Source organism: Lissotriton vulgaris, chromosome 12, assembly GCF_964263255.1.
Source record: "Lissotriton vulgaris chromosome 12, aLisVul1.2, whole genome shotgun sequence".
Lineage (NCBI taxonomy): Eukaryota > Metazoa > Chordata > Amphibia > Caudata > Salamandridae > Lissotriton > Lissotriton vulgaris.
In genome coordinates, this window is record NC_141700.1 from 25798420 (window position 1) to 25819415 (window position 20996).

At 46.6% G+C, this 20996-nt stretch overlaps 1 protein-coding gene across 2 annotated transcripts in view; it reads left to right on the forward strand.

The window, feature by feature from the left end:
- Window positions 1–18367, forward strand: part of LOC147673106 (occludin-like) — a 154612-nt gene extending 136245 nt beyond the window's left edge. For both annotated transcript variants that reach the window (XM_086946807.1, XM_086946808.1), the window contains 5 exons: window positions 8393–8565; window positions 10417–10608; window positions 12238–12409; window positions 13175–13216; window positions 14727–18367. In XM_086946807.1, coding sequence (XP_086802933.1) covers window positions 8393–8565; window positions 10417–10608; window positions 12238–12409; window positions 13175–13216; window positions 14727–14828 — 681 coding nt within the window. In that variant the 3' untranslated portion in view covers window positions 14829–18367. The remainder of the gene's footprint in view (window positions 1–8392; window positions 8566–10416; window positions 10609–12237; window positions 12410–13174; window positions 13217–14726) is intronic.
- Window positions 18368–20996: the final 2629 nt, after the last annotated feature.

Sequence of the window (20996 nt, forward strand, 5' to 3'; positions counted from 1 at the left end):
CATGGTAAGCTCTAACCAGCCTTGACTTTGCTCCAATAGGAACAGGCCAGCCCAAACTGCCAGGCCAAGTCCTCTCCGAACCAGCACACAAGAAACCCAAGAAAGGTTTCACCAATATTAGGGTTGTCTGTCGAGTGCAGCTTGGCTTCAGTGGCTCAGTGAGCAAGGGATGCACATCTGGGCATACCCTTGGCCATCTTGCCCACCTAGGGCATTACTGCAAATCTATAAAAGGTGAAGGGAGGAATGCTTGCATGAAGTCTTGCTAATGGAAAATGCATGGGGCAGCATTCAAATCCATCGTTCTCTTGCTCACCATGTCACCTCAGATTAGACCCAGGTGTAGGAAAGTGCCCTTTATGACATGGTCCCCCAATTTATTGCCTGGTATTTGATCCAATTTAGACAGAAGTGCATATCTGCCATACAAATATGTCCACACATGTAGTATAGTGCACCAAACCTGAGGGCTGTAATGCCTGCTGTAGGGGCGACTTACCTGTACTGCATGTAGTGTCTGCAGACATGGCAGACTGGAAATGTGCCATGTTGTGTCTTCATTTTTCTCTGCACTCTGTTACACAGCCTAAAATCTCAGTTTGCATGAGTTTGCAGTCGATTCTTAGATATTACAAGAGAACAGAGAAGGCATTTTAAGTACATGTGCCGGACACTGGTAATTACAAGTTCTCCAGCTACATGATGGCTTCACTGAAACCCATGATGTTTGATATAAAGCATTTCATATTAATAAACCCATACTGATTGCAGTGATGGACTTAATAAATCATGCATACAGAGTGTACCTTATAGGTGCCCCCTGAAAACCTATTGACGTCTAATGTACTGGCTGACTGGTGTAGACCAGCCTGCCACTACAGACAAGTTTCTGACACCCTACAGGTGAGAGTTCACACTCTCTGAGGGCAGAATCAATGCCTGCTCTAGCCAGAGGTGTTGTCACCTCCTTCAAGAAGGAAGGCTAAATAATTAGCATATTAAGGCAGGAGGCTTCAAAGGCCTCTGCCACCTTTGATATGTGACACTGGCTTCCCCAGACAGAGGAAATGCCACCCCCTGGCCTGGGCCTATTTGGCACCAGGACAAACAGTAAAAGTAGCTAGTCAGGAGGCATATTCTCCATCAAGCTAGTTCCACCCCTAAGTTTGTGAACACGAAAAATAGAACTCCACCACCTTTGTTTTTTTCCATTTTTTGGTGGAATTAGGTTTACTCCGTCAGTTACAGGGGCGTAACACAGGCCCCTGCAGCCCCCGCAGTGCGGGGGGGCCCTCACCCTCTAGGGGGCCCCGTCAGCACCGCACTTCTGCTAGGGAGCTCTAGATTGAGTCCGGAGGGGGCCCCTTCAAGTACCCTGCAGGGGGGCCCCCTCAAGGTTCGTTACATGCCCACTTCCCACAGGAACATTAAATATAATGAGGTTACCCTGTGTCCTTCAGTACCTGGGTATACAGTAATGAGCTACAAACAGTTCTGACAGGTGAAGAAAATCTCCTCAAGGAGAATTGTAAATAATGTTTTTTCTTAAACATTCAAATACTAGACGGTCCTATAAATGCTCCCTCAAACACGTGTGAAACTTCTGGCTCAAATTGCACACAAATCTTTCAAGAAAATGATATCTAAAAACCACTGATACAACGCAAACGTTAACTTATATTTTAAATATATTATTATTCATATATCAAAACATGTATATCTATCTCTTTTCATGTTTCTCTTTTCAACGGCTGTCCAGAGAACATCAAGAACAATACATCACATTAACATATACATAGTGAAAATCACAAATCTCCCAGTGATCACATACACAAACATGAGACCTTGGAACCACATATAATCAAAATGTCCCAAAAATGTTTTGTTCAATGTATCCTTATATCTTCTTTACATAATTCAAGGATAGCTGACATAGAACATAAAGTAATGTCGTAGACGTTTCGACCCTGTGTTCAAGTTTTATTGACTATACATCATGGCAGTTCTTCCTCAGGACTAACCCTGGGCGTAGTTCGAGTAGTAGCATTCCGCATAGCTACGCAAAGTGCACTTCGCACTACTCGAGCTACACGTAGCACTACGCAAGCTGCATAGTGCGGTAGAAAATTCTGTTCACAATGATTGCACAGTGCTGGATGCTTGTCCGCACTTTGCAATCATTGCAAACGGCATCTTGCACAGTGCAAGCGGTCGTTTTCTGCCGCTCGAGTAGATTTGTACTCGAGCGGCAGTTTTCTCAACGCGGAATGGTAGTTTATCATCGCGAGCGGTCGCGAGCATACGCGACCACTCGCAATGAGGTTTATTTTCCACGCTCGCGATCAGCAACTTGATGTTGCTGATCGCGAACGAGGAAAAAGTCTCGCCGGGATGTCCTTTTGCTCTCTCGCGGTCGCCAACTTGACGTTGAGGACCGCGAGCAAGCAATAAATGCCCGCTACACGTTTTTGCACTGTGCTACGTGCAATTCGGGTAGCGCGTGTAGGAAGGTAGATACCTGACTATGGTTACCCCCGACTTTTTGCCTGGTGTTTTGCTGGTTTTCCGACTTAGTTGACCTGGGGCCCTGCCAATCAGGACCCCAGGCCTACTGCTCTCTCTCTAAAATGGATTCCATGTACCTTAGGTACATTTCCAATTGGAACTGGGCCACCTTGTCAGACCCTGTAACTCAGGGCATCGGTGTACCCAGGGCCTACCAGGGGCTGAAGCATGTATTATGCCACCCCTGGATGGCCATCTAAATCTGACACAACTGGCTGCACGACAGCTGGGGCCACGTGGCATACTCGCCCGTTGCTGTAGGTGTAGTATCCCTATACCTAACCTTAAAATGGACACCCGAGTTCCTCTCAGTCACCTTCTTGCAAAGCCCTACCTACCCAGAATACACAAACCCTGTCTGGGACGGTGCTAACACCGCCCTTGACAGGAAACCCTTTGTCCAAGCTCTCCTCGCTGGAAGGACTCCCAGCAGCAGGAGGTCAGACTCGTGTCTGTGGTGGCAGCGTCCATTTTGTGGAGCTAAGGCTTCAGTTAACTTTAACCGGGGTTCACAGTTACGTACATGTCGTGTCCCTCTAGAAGGGCGGAATGCTAACCTCGTCGCCAGAATTGGTGAGGGGGCAGCATCCCGATTCGTATGACACCTTACTCGAAATGTCTTGATAACGCGATACCGAAGTTACCGATATGATACGCGTTATCATGGAACAGCCATTGGGTCTTGGTTCCGCAAGCTGCAACCGGGCTCGGCTCGTGCCAGAGCCCAATTCACACGGTTCCATGCACTCTGCCTTCAGGATCGTCAAGGCCTGCCATAGGAGTGACTGAGAGGAACTCGGTGTCCATTTTAAGGTTAGGTATAGGGATACTACACCTACAGCAACGGGCGAGTACGCCACGTGGCCCCAGCTGTCGTGCAGCCAGTTGTGTCAGATTTAGATGGCCATCCAGGGGTGGCATAATACATGCTTCAGCCCCTGGTAGGCCCTGGGTACACCGATGCCCTGAGTTGCAGGGTCTGACAAGGTGGCCCAGTTCCAATTGGAAATGTACCTAAGGTACATGGAATCCATTTTAGAGAGAGAGCAGTAGGCCTAGGGTCCTGATTGGCAGGGCCCCAGGTCAACTAAGTCGGAAAACCAGCAAAACACCAGGCAAAAAGTCGGGGGTAACCATAGTCAGGTATCTACCTTCCTACACAACCCCCCCCAAACGAAAGGAGATAAGGCTATCCTTGTCCAGGTAAGCCTATATTGCCTGAGTGGCCATATGAGGTGGTACATGCACTGGCATGGTTACCCCCTGTATCATGGTCCACTAAGCAACCCCTCACCCTAAGGGTATCTGAGGGTCTCCACCATAGGGAATCACTACCTGTGGTGTGCTTTGGCAAAGTAAAAGGCTGGTGTGGGAATGGAGTACTGAAGTGAGACTCCACTACTGTTGGGCTCAACTTCCTCCAATCACTATCCACCATGTGTGCCTTTCTTTCCAGTACTGAGTTGCTATGAGCTCTCAGGGTCAACCTCTGGCTACCTAAAGCTGGAGGCTGAGTCCCTCTGTTTGGCTTACTGGAGGGACAGGTCAGGTTTGGGGTTTTTAGGCCCCAGGTTTGGCTGTGCCCAACAGTGTCCAGCTGTGGGAGTTCCCTAACTAAGTTTAAGGGGGATCCCTCAGGAGTGTGTTTTATTTTCACTTGGCTAGGGCTACTAGCTTCAGTGATCCTAATCTGCTGATTGGGAAATTCTTTTGGACAGGGGGCCCTTCGGGGTCCACCACTGGCCTCCCTGACCTCTACAGCCCTGGGCTGACTGAGGCAGGGTAGAGAGGGGCAGGTTACCTGCTCCAGACTGGGTCCCACCTGGGAAGGTTCCACTGTCATCAGGGGCTCTGCCAGGCTAGGCCTGACTACCTCTGGGGCAGTTCCTTCACCAGGGGTAGAGTCAGTTCCCTGAGGAGGCTGGCTCTCACCTAGTGTCTGGGAGGGGGAAGACTTTTCTTCCTCCTCAATGCTCTCTGTTTGAGTGGAGTGATCCATTGTTTCAGGCTTCACAACACTATTATCGGTCTGAGTTTGAGCTGTGGCCATCACAACTCCACCAACCTTTTCAGGAAGGGACTCAGTTTGGGTTTGGGCTGTGACCATCACAGCCTTGCCAACCTGTTCAGGAAAGGCATCTTTCTGGGATAGGGCTGTGACTGGCACAGCCCTCCTGACCTGTTCAGGGAGGACTTCTGGGACTGGGGCTGTGGCTATCACTGCCCCACTAACCTTACCATGGAGGGTTACCATTTTAAAATGGGTTTCTTGCTCTACCTCAGCCCAGGCTGAGGTCTCTAAATCATTCCCCAGTAGGCAATCTACAGGTAAGTTTGGTGACACTGCCACTCTCTTGTGACCAGAGGCAGCCTTAAATGTTCTAAAAGAATGACACATAATAGTGTGCCCAAAACGGTATTCATTAGTTATGTATCATGACATCTCAGACCCCAGCCGGGGTTCACTCGATATGGGGATGGGTTATTTTTACCCTCATTTAAAATATACACTGCAGGAGCACCTGTCTTGTCTGCTATTTTCCTCTGCATGTGCGTCACCAAGGTCTCATGTTTGTGTGTATATGATCACTGGGAGATTTTTGATTTTCACTATGTATTTGCTACCTATCTACTATGCAACCGAGGGGACCAGCCCGGGTACTGGAGAAATGACTATGCTTTCTTGCACCCAGGAATCTTGTGACGCAAGCTCCCCATTGGGAGCTGGTGGACTCATCCCCAAGTCCCCCTCTGCAGCCTGTTTCCAGGTGACCCTCCTCTTCCGTTTTACTGGCATAGCATGCAAAGCTACCAACCCAACCCAACCAGCAACTCTGAACTCGTACGCCCCAGGGCAGGTAGCGAGTAATTGCTGGTGGTGCTTTGGAGCTAGGCCCCTACGACCCAAAGTCTTGAAGGAGACCTCCAGAAAACGACCATAACTAACTGTATGCAACATATGCATTTTTTCCAATAGGAAAACATTGCTGCATAAAGACGCATTTAAGTGAACATTTTTACTTGCCTGTAAAAGTCGATATTTTAAAAAGTACTTAATTGATAACGTTTTTGGTATCAACATTTATGTGTGCTATTTTTTTCTAAATTGGTTTCAGATTTATTCTTTGAGTGTGTGTCTCATTTGCTGCCTCTGTGAGTATAACACATGGTTAGTACTAACTTCTGATAAGCCTTAACTGCTCTCCCACACTACCTCAAACAAGAGCATTTACTGTTAACATTTTTACCTCTGTAAACCAATAGGAGTTTGCCTGGACTCTCTACACACTGCACTTCGTTTTAGTGCACTATGGAGAAAGCTAGCTTCCTATAGCAGCTATATGCTAATCAGTCTTGATCCTGCTCCAATAGGAACAGCCCAGCCCGAACTGACAAGCCAGGTGCTCCCTGAACCAAAATAGAGGATATCCAACACTTGTTCTGAAAAACGCTAAGACCAAAACGTAGGTATTTGGGAAGTACCATATATCCAATTAAAAAGTTGAGGTGGATAGAATGTTTTGTTCCACCTGCAAACTTGGCGGAAATTTGGTCACTCCGTGTTTCTCTTTAATGTGGGGAGTCCTTGCCAACTTCCGCCAATCACAGCGTGGCAGAATTTTTTTCTTGTGAGGCTCCAGAAAATGCGAGCTGGCGAGTGAGATTTGGTATCTCCCACCGCTATTTTCTAACCCGGGTGGTTGCAGTCAGAGGTCTGCTGTTTCAGCAGATTTGCTGACGCTCTAGTAGATTTTCTACTCGAGCAACCGCAGAACCAACTTGAATGGCTGCGTGCTCTTGCGCAATGCATGGTGCAGTTTGTGCGGACTTTCAGAACTGCTTGCACCGCCGGTGCTAAATTGCAGCACAAGTTGCATATTTTCTGCCCATTGGCGGACCTCCGTGGACCTTGTGGAGTTTTTATATAACTTTCTGGAATTCTGCGAAGTGAAAGTCAGCGAGTTAGGCAACACCAATGTAAAAAAAAGCTTATTGTGCAGCACAAAGGTGTTCTAACAATTAAGGGTCAGCTGCATTGAGTAGCACGGCACTTTCAACAACTGCTACCTGAAATCATGGCGAATTATTAAAATGTTACAGAATAGACACATTCAAGAGTAATGGTGGTAATCAGGTGCTTTAGTTAAGTAAAATATCAGAGTCTGGACCAATTGGTTCACTTGAGATCAAATCTCCATAAACACTTAATTTAGAAGAAATGTCTGTACATGTGCTCCCAAAACAAGGCTGCTTGCAGCCAAAAGAGATTGTGAATTGAGATATATATATATATATATATATATATATATATATATGTATGTGTGTATATGTATATATATTTTATATGTATATATATATATATACACACACACACACACACACACACATATATATATATATATATATATATATATATATATATATATATATGTACTAGCAGCCCGCCCCAGCGTTGCCTGGGGCAGAAAGGGGCTGGGGGCAGCATTTGAGGTTTGCGTGCACTTCTGCCCCCGGCCCCCTCCCGCCCCGGCCCCCTCCCGCCCGTGTCCCGGAGATCGTTACCTCAGCCGCCGGTCCCGCTCCAGGCGCCCCGCCCGCACAGGCCGCCACTCTCCAGGCGCCCCGCCCGCACAGGCCACCACTTCGCACAGCAGCAAGCAGGGCCGCGGCAGTCCTCCCAGCAGGTCCCGATCTTCGGCGCCATTTCCGGAAGTGTTGTCAGGGAGCGCAAACGCAAATGATGTCATCACGCAGACGTCGTGGCCGGCGCTACTTGCAAGGGACTACTTTATTTTTATTTTGACATTTTTTAAACAACGTATATTTTTTTTTTTTTATTAGCCTATGTCCTTCTGCTTGCCCTGAGGTTTTCAACAATGTCTTGGGTGTTTTGATTGGTGGTGTACTTTTCGAGTTTACCTGGCTCAAAGGTTTGTGTTCTCTCTTTATAATAGTAGTATATATATATATATATATATATATATATATATATATATATATATATATATATATATATATATATATATATATGTGTGTGTGTGTGTGTGTGTGGATGCTTTTATTATACAAAATGTAATAATACAAAAACATACATTTCACTGGGAAGTTTGAAGTATGAACAATTGTGGTTCCCTGTGAAATGTGGATTTCACCAGCATCGCAATGATAGCCCCCAAACCAATGCACCCTTTACCATTATCAAGGCTACTTGGATTATGCGGCATAGAGGACCGAACTATGTGCTAAAGTTATCAAAATTATGCAGCAAAAGCAGACATTACATACATAACAGGCAAATGTGTAATAGTGTCCTATACTGCCATCCTGGGTTTCTAGTAACATATACAAATTATTCTGCCTTCTGACTCGTGCTATATGGTGTCACTACAGCCCTCAGTGGCACTACTGGCCGTGTCTTTTCTATACATATGTCTAAGGTAACAAAGCATTAATTTTTACCTATGAGTTTTCCTTTATGTTTTTTGTTTTGGAGCTACCCTGCCGGCCAAATCATGCAAATAGATGCGAAATGAAGGGATCACCGCACACCTGTGCGCCTTTATTGAAGAGTTACACCTGAGAACAGGGGAAGTAGCAGCTAGTGGGGACGCTTGCACAATCTTCTAAGGCGAAGATCTTTGATTAACGAGGACATGAGTTGGAAATCTCTCCTTCAAACGATTTCACTTTTAAATTAAAAAAAAAATGTATCCATCCGCGTAATAGGACTCTAAAATTAAGATTATTTTCAAAGAGCCCTAGACCGCTGCTGCTGCCCCCTTGTTGGGGTCCACTCTTCCTCTGAACATCCCTTGCTTTCTTCCAGGTGAAGAATGTTGGAGAGGGGACCCCCGACGACACAGCCACCCTGGTTTACTCGGAGAAACCGCTCAGTCCCGTCAACGCCGCCAACGCCCTCCCTACTGGCAGCAGCTACAAGCTGAAGGAAAACGGCTACTTGGGCCCGACGAGCACTGCGAGCTACCACAACAGCAGCAGGTGAGTGACGGCAGAGAGAAAGACGGGCCCGCTGGGTTTCAGGATTGGCATAATGTGGCACCAGCCAGCTGTACGGGGGTGGAGGGTTGAAGATCTGTCGGGATAGATAGAGGTGCACAGTGTGTGTATGCTAATGCTACAAAACAAGAGACAGAAGCACAGATACCAGAGATTCAACCAGCTAGGGGTTCCACCTAGCAGCAAGCGAAAATAAAGTGTCACTCATGCACATAGTAACACCCTTCTTCAATGCCAGCTGTTAGTCCTGGTAAGGTACGAACAATCTTTCGGCTCCTAGATTCTTTTAAAGTAGAGCTTGCAGGGAGACCGTGTTTGGCATAAAATTGTGGGAAGCACATATGTACAAAAATAGAGAAGCAAACGATTGAAGCAAGAGCCAGTAAAATTCAATTGGTTGACAACCAAGAAATTAGGTTAATGAGCTGACCCGGTGTTGGCGACACTGTGGAGGGACTTATGTGTGGGAAAGCAACTGCAGACCTTCATTCCAAGTATAATATATTTATATATATATGTGTGTTCTTAGAGAACGTTTGAGGTATTAGGAATTTTACCCGCTGCTATGATCTCAGTGTACTGGTCCCCACCAGTATAGTGATTAATAATACAAAATAACAATACTGAGATATGACCAAAAGTCACATAATACACATTCTTTCGTAGTTTTTATTTCTTCTGCTCTTCTTTATTAAATCTTTTGTTGTATACATCAAATACAATCTACAGTCAACACGTGTTTTGCGCACAATGCACTACTTAGGGCTTTAAAGATAATTTTCTCATAGTGCATCTAATCCAAGTGATACTCAAGTAGTCTTCTGAAATTGCAAAATGACAATCATCTTTAAAATAATTTCTCAAGTGCGAGGCTATGAATGATACATCCTTCTGGAATCATAGAGTCAATGATCAGAATCTCCATGGTCCTCATCTTATCTTATCCAGCCCACAGGTACAGACATCATGTCACTGAAGGCGTCTACACAGGTTCTCCCTTTGTGTTCATACAATCTCCATGATACGGGATCCAGCGTCTCCCTCCTTCATGGTATCGTCGCACCACACTGAGATGTGCCTTGGGCAGGAGCTGTTCCAAAGTCCTTGATACACAGATAAGGCACCGCACGTGGCAGGGGATAAGACTGCAAGCATCCCACACTTAAAGCTTAGGCGCCAGCAGTGCAAGCACCTACAGCAGAGGCAGCAGTAGTGAACACAGTTCTTTTGCAAGGGCTGGGTGGAGCCTGCGCAGCGGTGCACCGTCTTTTGTACTGGCAATGCACGGTAGGAGCCATAGCACAAGCTTCCCTCGCATGCATTGGGCGACAGGAAGCAGCAGCAGTCGTACAAGCTTATGCCACACACAGGACAAACCGCAGCAGTGAAACTGCTCCTAACAAACACTACTTACGATACAGTCAGATGTCTGCGCATCCCTTTCACGCAGGAGGTCTACAGAATGTTCCGCCTGGACAGCCATTTTCTTCCATATCAATTGCCACAGACACGTCCTTGCACCAGAGGCGTATCTCCAGTCATCCCTAACCCGGCCCAAATAGCACAGTGCCGGTGGGTGTCTTATGTTTTACCCACTCGAGCATCTTCAGCGACAAGGTCAGAGCTCAAAATATCACGGAAGTTAAGAAGTTTGGGCTTCATCCTTCTTACACAGCATTCTCGAGCACACATGGATGACTATTCTCAGAGCAAGCATGATCAAGTACATTTATCTCAGACGGAGTAGTATCTGTGTCACTATGTGCTGTCCAGGACAGCTCTTTCTAGCGGCTCTATTTTATGATGGTGATGTCTTCCCTCTTTCCATTCTAGTACCCCAACAGCAGATTACCCAGCGAGAACCTTCAGCACCAGCACAGTGGAGAAAGAGACACCGAGCAAGCCCGCAGCACGCAGAGGGAGACGCAAGAGGCGCAACCCTGAACTGGACGAATCTCAATATGAAACGGACTACACCACTGCCATGGAGTCTGGAGATGACCGCGACGAGACCGAGTGGGGCAGGTCTGTATTTACAAGTGTCCAGTAAGGCAGGGTGGGGCAGGTCTGAGAAGGTGGCTAGGAGTCCCTGTAGAACAGACCAGAGTCCACACCTTACAGCTTAAATTATCGGTCCGCACTTAGGCGCAGAATTCCTCTAGGGTAAAACAATAAAGATCAGAGGTCACACACTGCTCCATGGTGTTCTTACAGGGGTAACCCGAAAAGGTAAAGGGCAATACACTAGCCCATAACACTTCTGCTAGGCTAAGTAACACTTCTCAGATTCACACCCTTTTCCATACGGTATCAACGAGGCTAAGCTTAACTAGTCCAACAACACATTCTCTCACGCTGCCTCTATGAAACCATTCTGGCTAGCATTTCCTACAAGATGACTGGCTCAGACACTGTCGCCCATGGTTTCAGAAGCCCTGGCCCACTGCACAATCTGTTTTCAAATAGGCCAACTTCTGTCTGTTTATTCCGGTAACGTGAGTTTAGGGGATGGATTCAAAGAAAGACATTATGGTCAGTATGTAACAGAAGGTGCATAAAACTGCCAGTGGAAGTGAAAAGATATTTCACTACTGTGGACTTTGGCCCTGGATGCATGAGCAGGAGAGAGATAAGGTAGTGATTGTCTCCACTATGTCTTCCACAGGTATGAACAGAGATGTCTCCCATCTCTTCTGAAGAGTACAGATGTTGGTGTTCAATGTCCAAATATCAAAGTATATTTAGAAAGATTAAAAGTGAATGAGGTCGTACGATGTCACAACTGGTGCCCTCATATTTGACTAAATGTTACTAATGGCGTATCTACTGATTTGGTCAACATAATAAATGTATTAACTGTGGGACAACTGGGTAATAGGTCAACCAGATGACCTTTGTATCGGGTTTCAACTACAAAACATACAAATCAGATTATATACTACCGAGGTATTCGGTCCTCTTATCAGTAGGACAGAAGCAGTTTTGCTTAGAAACCAGTGTCAAATGCTACCAAAGGTCAGGAGGCTTAACACCAAGGAACATAGTCTTGAATCCACCTTATACCCTTTTAATCCACCAGACACTCCCTGCCTTTATCTCACTCTTGTAGGCTCTTTTTCATCTCTTCTTTCTCCCTTGGACAGAGTTTTTCCATCTCTCTCTTCCTCCTTCTTTCTGTCTTTTGTGCGTTTCTCTCTTGCTGTGGATCAAAACGACGAGAAGAGCTCTCAATTTGTGTTATGGTCACCAAAACAAGATCCTCTTTCATCTGCCTACTTGCACAAAGATCAAGTAGGAGCAATTCATTCCTATAGAGAAGTTTAATGATATCTACTTTTTCATCTTTGAGATTACGGCAACACTGAATCTTCCCCTTCAAATAATCAGCAGCTGCAGCTTTTATATTCCTGTGCAGACTAACAGCAGATTTAATATGACTAGGCGAGTAGAAAGGATTTACTTCAAGCTGCCACTGCCTCCGAGTGTCTGATCTGGGGCTCAACACTTGACTGCGCTTGCTTCTTCCCAGCGTTGAATGATGCTCGGGTCTGCCCTGTAAGACACGGTCTGCACTGAATCACCTATTCTCTAGGTGACAAACAACTGAGTCTGGTGCACCTCCACCACCCTCACCTCTCCCGTCTCTCTTGCCAGTGTCTATCCTCCGATCACCACTGACGAGCTTCGCCAGGAGTACAAGAGGGAGTTTGACCTGGACCTGAAACACTACAAACAGATGTGCGCCGAGATGGATGACATCAACGACCAGATAAATCAGCTCAACAAGCAGCTGGATGGCCTGTCTGAGGACAGTCCGCCGTACCAGGTACCACAGGAGACTTACAGTATCAGAGTGCAGCCTGCGGGCACAGTATGTGGACAATGCGACAGCACACTAACTTTACTCCGCTCTCAGTTATACACTTGTTTTGTTTCTGAGCGAAGCGTGTACTGCTGCTGCCTGTGATGTGCCAGTTTTGTGCATGTGGGAAGCTTGAACTACCTGCATAGGATGCACCTGGTCTATGTCTGAGGAAAGCATGTACTACTGCTGCCTGGGGGAATGTGTGGAGGGTGGGTTGTGTGTGTGTGTAAAGGGTGACCTGTCTCCGCAAGTGCTGACACTGTTCTGTGTGTTAGGGAAGCTTGTACTGCTGCACCAGGGAACTACCTCTGCAAGTGATATACATATTCTGCATGTAAAAGAAGCTTGTACATCTGTTGTGCGTGTTTGAGTGCAGTACCTGTTTTGTGTGAGGGTAGACTGCACTGCTCCTGTTCAGTATGTCTTAGGCAAGCTTGCTCTATACGACGGTAACGTACAGCTGGTGTTTGCGCTGCACCAGTATGTGACAGATGCTTGCACTGTGGCTGCCTCAGCTGTACACATGTCATGTAAGGGACGATTGCATTTCTGATTACTATAATGAGCTGGGTAAACAAAGGAAGACCATATGAGTCAAGTAGATGGCTCGAAGAGTTTCAGGCGAAGGAACTGGCATTGTGAGGACTTCACCATTTGTGTACGTGTTTATGTATCTGATACACATAGATAAAAGTAAATACAGGTATGTTTTTATTTTATTTCCAGGGAGTGGCTGAAGAGTACAACAGACTTAAAGATCTGAAGAGGGTAAGTATGTCCCTTGAACTATAGTAAACTACAGATGTGCCAATGTCCTCCACTACAGTGTACATTATCGCCCAGGTTCCAATCAAATGTCTATAAAAGAACACTGATGTATACACAAAAACCATATGCATGTATACTAGTATATAGCAGATTCTAAGAATCATGACTCACTCACTCTGCCAGCCGAAGCAAAATATTGGTATATGTCACTAAACGTGTTTGGTAGCCATTTACGGTTATACCGACCTCCGTGAGTGTAACATATTCAATCAATCAGTATTTGTATAGCGCGGTTGCTTCAGTCGCGAGGGTAGCCCTGCATGCTACACAATTGTATTACAGTCCCTTTAACAAATCATTTCACAGCAAACATACTGCAATAAAGTTTTCAGAATAGCTTGATATGCCTTTGCAACAACCATTATTTACATATACATACACTCCATATATTAGCCTAATGCAACTGCTGCGAAGATTTGTGCTTAACGTTAAAGTCACAAATTCTTTACAGTTGTAGTCCATGGAGAGCCAAATCCCTAGGACTTCAGGGTTGATTCAGCAGTTTCCTACTTTAGTGGGCGATTATTTGTTTGAGATGTGTAACATATATGTTAAATTCCTTGTGTGACTGCTTCAGTTTCTTGTAGCCAAAGCCCAGACTCTGAAAATCTGCTATCTGTCAGAAGCAGGCACTGCATGAAACAGGCGGGCGTTGGATGGCAACAAGACTAAAGACCGCATACAGAAAAAGAGAGTACATAGGATGTGAAAGTGTGGGCACCAGTGACAGAAGGGTGGTGGTGGTGACAAAGAACAGAGAGATGGTAAAGAGGAAGGCATCAGAGACAGCAAAAAGGAAGACATTCACCCTCCCTAACTGGGTGCAAGTCTCATGCACTGAAGCCCAGGGTCAAGTTTCACTTCTTGGTGGTCAGTCTCTCTCAATGGGTTTCAAGACTCACTGCAGCACTGTATAACTCATTGGGTTTGAGTCTCACTTCCTGGAGCACAGTCATTCGCAAATGTGTAGTTTACATCTTTGAGCACAGTCTCACTCATAGGGTGGGAGCCTTACTTGTTGGCGTACATTCGTACTCATGTGGTGCGACTTCCTCACTACGTAGTCGTCTGACTCACTGGGAGGGAGCCTCTCTTTTTGGAGAACTTTATACACATTGAATTCAACAAACCATGCTTTTTCCTGAGATTTCTGATGAGGCTCTATCTGGAGTTTCGTGACCCTGAATTTAGTGACATGATTTTAAAACACAATTTTCTTTACAGTACTTGATTAAAAAAGATGGGGTTTCTGTCCTGTATCAGGTGTGAGAATGCCAGATTACAAAAAGTTGAGAAGAATTAAAAAATAAAGTGGGAGAACACAGTGGAGGGGGGAGAAGAGGTCACTTCCCTTAGAAAAGAAACGAAAAAGCATAATCCGTCAATATAACGTGGTGGCTGTGGCGGAGAAACTATTTTTGTGGATAACCTGCTCTTTTTGTTCTTACAGACCCCAGACTACCAGACCAAGAAACTGGAGACCAAGCACCTTCGGAACAAGCTGTTTCACCTCAAGCGGATGGTTGGTGATTATGACAAAGCAAGAGGATGAAAAGCACACTCATTCCCCCATTACTGAGCGAAGTGTGGCGAATGAACAAAATTCTCCTTTCAATCGTGAACATTGCTAAGAACCATGCCAAAGACCGTTACTGAAAAGAAGCATCCTTGTATGTTATCTGAACACATGTAGGATGCCGCAAGGAACAATTTTGAATTTGAATATTTTTTAATGTGGGCTCTTGTATAGGATCTTACCATTCTGAATCTTTTTACTATGGCAGGCTGGCCGCACAACAGAGAATAACTCAAAATGGGAGGTTCCAACACAAACGTCATTCTGCAGATGCCTCTCTTGTTTTTACTGGCACCTCTGCACACTCTTCCACCCCTGAAAGGGCATTGCCAATACCAGCACAGTGTGTGATCAAGCAAGGGTGGGTGGACATAAGCATAGTTATTCCAAAGCTCAGAGAAACAACGAAAATGTGTTTTTAAAGCCTTTCCTATTGTCTTCTCACCTTAGAACTTACATTAGACATAAGTAAGCATTATTTTCCAATCCTGGGACTTCTCAATGATCCTTCAAAGGTACCCTGAGTTGCTCATTACTCCATTTGCTTCAAAGACAATCATTCGATCACATTTCATATGGGATCAAAAACAAAAGGCCAATAAAGGTGCGACAGGTGGAATGGGGAACTTCGTGTAAGATCTAAGTGCTGGACAAGAAATGGATGCCGCAAAAGAGCAATTGGAAAACGATTGTTGAAATATCCAGAGGTGTGATGGAGTGGGAATCTCAAAAGCACACAAGAATGTCTAAGGTACTTTACACTTGGAATTAATTCTACATTAGCAATCCCTGTGACTTGCCAAATCTGAATCTAGCCATATGCATAGATAGTAGCAAAGTGTATTGTGAAGGAGCACGTGACTGTCCAACTTACACTCCCCTTTCCTGGATCAAGAAGTACAAGATATGGCTGTGGTCTCCTGAAACAACTACACATCTCTCCCTTTTATGAGGTACAACTGATATTCCAGCGTTCACAGAACTACTGAAAACTCAACTTGTAAACATTGAAGCCTTTTCATCTTCAGCAGAACTGTGTGTTGTCCTAGAACCTCAAACACTCTAACCGATCTACTGCTGACAACCAACTCATGAATGAGAAATCCACCCCCTCACCCTTTCACCCACCTGCTCCATCAATGGCACTGTTTAGGAATGCCCAGGCACAGAGAAAAATTAAACCTTCAGCCTCTGTCACGGCCTATCTCTACCGCTGAATGATGTCATATGCTCTCAACCGGTTGTGGCCCGAGAACACCACATATGGCATATTGCACCATTAAAAATAAATTAATAAAGTAATATCTATGAAGACTCAAACAACGTTAGCTCAGCTTCAGTTATGAGCTTCTTTGGTTCTGGTGCCATCAGCAAATAGCCTTCCAGGGAATTGTAAAATAGTATTTAATCTTGAATGAAGGAAGGAATGAATGAAGACCTTATTTGTAAATTGCGAGTGACGGCTCAAGAAGAAAGCGTCCCAGCGCTATGCCAATTGAGGTAACCGACATCTAAATAATACTAAAGAGGAAGGTGTTCTTGCCCGTTTAGTCCATGTTTGTCTACCGTAATTAGATATCCATTGAAAAGCTTTCTTGTCCATTCTGCATCACCAACAAGGATTGACGAATCTTTCTCTTTCATGATGTCAAGGTGTATTTCAAGTTCCAGATTGTGATGTTTAATTGGGACTCAAGTTCCAAATGTTCCCTTTGTTTGATGGTGTATGATTGGATTTTACCTGCGGATAATACCTCAAGGTGCCACCCAAGCGTTGATATTACTGAGAATCAACGATATCTGGAAGAGCACGTCTAAAGCTCCCCGTGCTCCACTCAAGGCTTCCTTGCATGCTGCAGCTCGCTTGATCTCGGGGACTGGCTGCTCTGATCACGTCTGTTCACTCCCTATTAGGGGCAGACAAATCTACAACCTTGCATGCTTAGTTTACAAACTTTGAAACTCTGAATACTATACACAACAAGTAAACAGAAGATTTCGAGGTGTTCTCAACAATATGGTTGCTTGGATAGTGGTATTCTGGAAATCCTTGTATTTAACAAAAAATGTTTAACCATCCCTTCTCTAGATGTGCTCCCTGAATTTGGAATGCTATTCTGCGGTTGATTCGCACCATTGCACTTTTAAATGAGGGCAAAATCCCTTTCTTTTGATCAATACTTCACTCCACGCTCGAGCTGATCTGTAGTCTCCGCCCCTTAGTCCTCTGCATCTCATGTGGTTTTTGGAGTATCATGGTCTGCTCAGGACTACGGATTTACATCTGATATTTTGCCCGACAGTCATTTGCACTTATTGTGTACCTCTGTGATCTACCTTATTGTCACTGATCTTCATTTCTTTCCATTAAACGTAAACAAGTCAGTATAATATTCTCATTAACTTTTGAGCTACACCCTATCCTGTATATTTTATACAAGTTTTTGTATTTATTATCAATCAATGTACACTTGTTTTCTCGTTTCCTTTTTCCCTTTGTACACTAGCCTGATGATAGTGGGGCTGATAAACACTCTATGAACATGTGTAGTAAATAAATAATAAATTGCATCATTCTTATTGGTGCAAACATACTCAAGATTTACAAGAAATATACAAAAATGGGCGGGTCAGTCGGATTGTGAGTCTGTGCAGGAGGCTTGCAAGAAGAATCTGGAATATGGAAATGGGACCCACCCAGACAAAGCAGCAGTCATCAATTTTGAGTCTCAGTGAGGAAAAGGGCAGCAGTGGCTTTCTAATTTAGAGAAGGGAGATAGAGAAGGGAACAAGAAAGGAAGATTGTCTGGACAACTAATTTGTTTACCACTCATCCAACCCAAAAAAGTGGTGGCGACACCTGAACTTCTCAAAAGGAGTACAACCGTCACTCTCCAGGTACTTGCGCGAGGAAAGTCAGTCGCAGTGCTGCTGGTCAGAATCTAAGCGGTGGTCATTACTGGGTCTGAGTAGAAGTACAGGTAATATTATTATTTGAAACAAGAATGTTGGTGTTAATGATAAATAAAGCTTGAGGCAGAGCCAAGTCACTTGTCCCTGGCACAAGTACTCTTCAGGATGCAGAGGGTGAAAGCCGGCGGTGACAGTAACAGAGGCTACTTCAAGTACACAAGTCGCTGGACAAACAATACATGAAATAGGAATGGAAAACCACTCCTACAATTATCTATAGATAGATCACATTTAGTGTTTTGCACAATGAACATGAGCATACTATCCTTTTATAATTAATAAACATGTACATATGTAATATAAGCTTTGCTAGTAGCAAAAATAATATTTACGGTTATAATTCTGTTTTAAGGGAACGTGTTGAAAACATCCAAGACAATAGTGAAAATAGGTAGTTCTCGGTGTAACTTTATTTGTTTTCAATTTTGTGAATCGTATGCCTTTCCTATCTTAAATTGTACTGCAATCAATTTTTCAGTTGTAAAACCATGCAATGTGGGACTGACAGAATATTGTAAATAAATCATGATCTCCAACTTTAACAGTTGCAGGGGGGCGCTAGGTGGCGCCAAACCAAGATGGCCGCACTGCCGTGAGGCTCTCGCCTGATTGAGCACTTTCATCATCCAAAAGACCATCCTGACCAGCATATACCGCCTGAAAGACACACCGTGTCATCCGCGACATTCCCCCGCACACAGCGGTGCCTGGAACGCCGCAGTAGCCCAACCAACGGACGAGATATCGCCTAAAAACCGGAGGGCGGACTGCCAGGCTGCCTCGCGATCACTGCCCGGCGGGGGCGGACCGCCAAGAAGGACCGCGGCTCTGAGGCCTGGTCGGAATCGCACCCCTCACTACGGGAGCAGTGTGCTGGAGATCCGGGATCGTCGGCATTCTCGCCGCGCTGGTGGAGACCCCCGCTGCCTAGTGAGGTGAGAACCGGCACGCTCCAGGAACACCACTGAGCTTCGCTGAGCAGCCGCGGCCTTCCCCGCGGCCTGACTGTGAGCTTCGCTAAGTAGCCGCGGCCTTTCACGCGGCCCGGCTGGGACAATAGCCGCTGTCCTGCCACCCGATCCAGGATAAGGTTCTGAGGGAGGTGGGACTCGGCGGTAGAGCATTCCCCATTCCGAGATCGGCAGCCACCCACCCGCCCGCGGTTGCAGCCCGCCCCCCCCCCCCCCCCGGTCCGAAACTTGGATCCCAGCTGAGTGTCACGTCTTCTGATCCGGCGGCGCCACAGAGGTGGGTGAGACCCCCCCCCCGAGCTACTGGACTGGATCGGGGCCAGAATACCTGCTGTGACAGCCCATCTTGATGTCCGGGGCCTGGGGGACGGAACGAGGCTGCTCTTCCCACCGAGGTGCCTTGCAGGCGGGCTGCAGTTTCAGATTGGCGAGCCCTGATAAACTCTGTCCCCACACTGCACGTTAGTGCCGCATGCTTGCCCAGCCTCGCCCCACCCCGCTGCGGCTCTGCTAGTTAAGAGGCTCGAGGAACGGCCACCATCCATTGCTGTGTGAGGACTCGCCGCTTGTGGGTGCGACTGACTCCTCTGGGACGCCGAGCCCCACTAGGTCTCATCTCTGCTGGGCGCCAAATTGCCATCTTGCCTGCTGCGACCTGATCCATCGACTCCCTTCCAACGGTATACTGTCTATTGTACCGATCCTGCTTGGATTCCCAGCGGGGCCTACTACCTACCCGCCTAACTGGTCCCTGCCTCCCCCCCCCCCCCGGCCCAAGAGGTCGCACACCCATACTTGAACCGCAGTGGAGGTTCTGGGGCCTGACGGTGCTGGCGCGGGAAGTGGTCGGGCGCTGGCGCTACCTTGGGTGGGCATCTCAGGCTTTGCTGCGCTCTGTGATTATCCGAGCCTGACAACCCCCCAAGACTCTCTAACCCTGGTTCGCGCTGCCCCGCGCTCTGGCTACTGCCTCCCCTACAGCGCTGCCACCACCGAGGGGAGCTATGGGCCGTACCGACACCAGGCAGTCGAAGATCCCCTTCGAGGCCAAGAAAACGCCCAAATCACCAGCTGTTGCGGAGAGGAGTCCCCCGCCGCCAGAGCCGCAGGATGACGACTGGAAAACCATCTTATTAGGCATGAAGCAGAGCCTTACGTCCATCGACTCTAAAATGGACGCTATTAACTCCCGCATTGATAGCGTAGTCTCCAAACTAGAGCGCCACGACACTCGCATCCAGGAGGCAGAGGAAAGAATATCTACTTTGGAAGACGGCGCCGCAACCAGCTCCAAACAGGCTACCCAAATGGACAAACTCCTCAAAATAATCGCCGACAAAAACGAGGATTTGGAGGCAAGGTCCCGACGCAACAACGTCCGCGTCGTAGGCCTTGCGGAATCCACGAACGCGGGGAAGATGGAGGTCTTTATGGAGAACCTAGTGATCGAACTGTTCGGTAGGGAGGCCTTCTCCCCACACCTAATTGTTGAGCGCGCGCACAGGTCCCTCGCCGCGCGGCCTCCCCCGGGAGCCCAACCGAGACCGATTATAGCAAGATTCCTAAATTACAGGGACCGTGATGCCGTGCTGCGATGTGCCAGAGAACAGGGCCCAGTAAAATATGGCAACACTACCCTGTCCTTCTTCCCCGACTTTACCCCGTCGGTCCAAGAAGCCAGACGTAAATTCGCTGGAGTCAAAAAGAAGCTACAATCTCTGGACCTCCCCTACGCCATGCTTTATCCAGCCAAACTAAAAGTATCCCTACATGGAAAACAACATTTTTTCCAGAACCCGCAACAAGTGGAGGATTTTTTGAAGCAACTAAGGAAGGAACGACCCCGCGAAGATGAGGTGCGACAGCGCTCCAGGTCGCAATCCCCACTGTCACAACAAGACTGACTCTACTCATGGATGTTTCACCTACAGCTCCTGCCACCACTGGCTCTTTGACTCTTTGCAGCCGGAAGTCACGTGAGATGGACAGAGGCCTCCGAATTTTTGAACTACTCCCTACATTGCATCCTGGACTGCCAACCCCTTGAGCAGCTGGAGATGATTCAAGGATGACACACCTGCTACTTGTGCCGGTGAGATGCTAGTTATGAGGCTTATGTATTTTGGTCAAATGTAAACCTGTGTGCTCGATCACCCACCTCCGTCCCGCTCCTTTGGGCGGGTGAAAGTAGGGAGGTGGG